Source organism: Mandrillus leucophaeus, unplaced genomic scaffold, assembly GCF_000951045.1.
Source record: "Mandrillus leucophaeus isolate KB7577 unplaced genomic scaffold, Mleu.le_1.0 Scaffold50, whole genome shotgun sequence".
In the NCBI taxonomy this organism is placed as follows: domain Eukaryota; kingdom Metazoa; phylum Chordata; class Mammalia; order Primates; family Cercopithecidae; genus Mandrillus; species Mandrillus leucophaeus.
Window position 1 is genome coordinate 3,886,049 of NW_012105365.1, and position 2,323 is coordinate 3,888,371.

The following is a 2,323-nucleotide window of genomic DNA, read 5'->3' on the forward strand; positions in this document are numbered from 1 at the left end:
TTTTTTTTGTTTATAGGACTGCTAGAATATTACTGAGAATTTTGCTTTAAAAAAAGAAATCCCACCCTAGTGGGTGTCTAAGCAGAAACAAGGTGTGTCAAGGTTAGAATTTGTCTATCCCCTGAATATATAACCTCGTAACTCTTTTATTAAAGTCCACATTTTGTTTCTAAATGTGTGTTCATTTCAATGTCTGTTTTTATAGCAATGTACTGGTATAACTATGAAGTTTTAAAGAAGTGGTTATGTGAGAAGTCTGGTTTATATGAGCCAACATTTATGATCAACTTTACTTCAGGGGCATTGTCTGGTTCTGTAAGTTTATTCTTTTGTTATTAATATTCCAGAAAAATAATTGTTGTATTAAAACAAAACAAAATATTATATAACATCTCATGTATATTGAGATCCACTTTGGCTGCACTGCTTGAAAGTTTTTCTAAATATTTGCCCTCTATTTTAAGGAAACAAATTATTAGCAAATAAAATAATTTAAACATACTGTATTTATGTTTTTATGTTGCAAAAACATTTTTGTGAGAAACTTTTGAATTTGTTAGATCATTACAGTTACAATATTTTAGAGTTTTATTATTTAGAGCATTTTGTAATTTTGCTGCGATTACGTAATATTTCATGCAGTGTCATCTCATATGCGTTAAGCACTTCTAGCCTCTGCTCCTGATTCCTGTTTCTTTGGAAACATTTTGTCCTACTAAAGTACTTTTTAAAAGAATTTGAACAAAAATTACAGTCAGAAGGAAGGAATCTTAAGTTACCATTTTTTGGGTAATAGTTTATCTTTTTCCACACCTCCTTGTAGAATGATATGAACGTCCTGTAGTAGACTTTCATTATGCAGATTTATATCACCCTGACATTGGTAATAGTTTTTTTTATACCCACATACCTCCAAAAATGAATTTGTAATAACTTGTAGTGAGACAATAACACACTGGAACCACATAAAAACAATAGTGAAGGAGCAGAGTGAAGTGATGGAGACTTGCAAAAAAATATTGTAATAATATCTCAGAAAATCTAGGCCAAGGAAGCCACGTAGTTGACTTTAAAACTTAGATATAAATATTCCCAGTCTAAAATCTTTCAAATTAATCCTAGTGGATTATAAGCCTATTGAACAAAAAAAGCAATTAGTATTGTTGAATAATGGCTTTAGGATATTTACCAGTTTTGCAGAAATACAAAGGAGAGTCCTCTATTGTACTATTTCTATGTAACCTAGAAAATCTGTTTTTTTAGGATTTTTTTAAATGATCTAGAAAATTGCTGCATTTTGACAGTTTTCAAATAACGTTTTGTCTCTACAACAGAAAAAACATCTGAATATGAGTGTCCAGGCTTTCTGTCAGAAACAGAACAGCCTAAACCACCTTATTTTAGAAAGAGTTTCAAAAATGGCTTACATAACATTGTAGCTACTACATGATAGATAATGAAGATGGAGAAAAATCATTGATTTTACCTTACCTGAAATCTTCAAAGCTGATTTCAAGAACGTAAATCAACAAATTGTTGGGTTGAAATAAAATATAAGTGATTTTAAAGGGGCATTTTATGACCATATTGGCCAAATGTGAGTTGGGAAGCAAAAATACATGCCAGTTTTAACCTTGCATGGCTATTGTATCAAATATTGTGATAACATATTTAAAAGAATTAAGTTATTAAAAAACTCAAGGCATTGTGGAAATAAGTGTAAATTATTTTGAGAAAAGTTATTTGAAATGTGATTTGCATCCAGCTTTTATCATTAATAGGAAAAAATCTAATTTGTAAACCATTGTAACTATATTTTAATATGTAAACATTTACATAACTATTTTAAAAGGTTTATAGAGCTAAAAGTTCAAAATTCATTTTTGTTGTTCAAATTTAAGTTTTTATTCTATTTTAAAAGCATTTGCTGGAAATTTTAAAATGCTTACTAGATACTTGAGAATTTTTGCTTTGACATATGTGTTGTACCTTCTTGTGATGTAAAGGAATAATAAAACGCAAAGGAGCATGAGAAATTGTGAATGCTGGTAGTGGAGTCAGAGAGGTTTGGTTGGAATTGTGGCTCTGCAGCTAGTAGCTCTGTGGCCTCAGGAAAGTAAGGGAATTTTTCTGAGGCTTTTTACTTTTGAGTATAGTGAGAAATACATACCTGTTTTCTTTAATGAAAACTTAAAAGATATACATATTATTTCATTTTAAAGTTGTTATTTTCATTATTATTCTTACTAAATAATGTACTAATTAGAAGAATGTAAAAATATTTTAGGAAAAGTTAAAAGGTTGATGGAAATTAATCAATTTT

At 29.2% G+C, this 2,323-nt stretch overlaps 1 protein-coding gene across 1 annotated transcript in view; it reads left to right on the top strand.

Annotated features, from left to right (window-relative positions):
* Window positions 1-2,323, top strand: part of SLC25A40 (solute carrier family 25, member 40) — a 33,219-nt gene that overhangs the window by 23,791 nt on the left and 7,105 nt on the right. Inside the window, exon 8 of the mRNA XM_011996068.1 lies at window positions 206-315. Within this exon, the coding sequence (XP_011851458.1) occupies window positions 206-315 (110 nt within the window). The remainder of the gene's footprint in view (window positions 1-205; window positions 316-2,323) is intronic.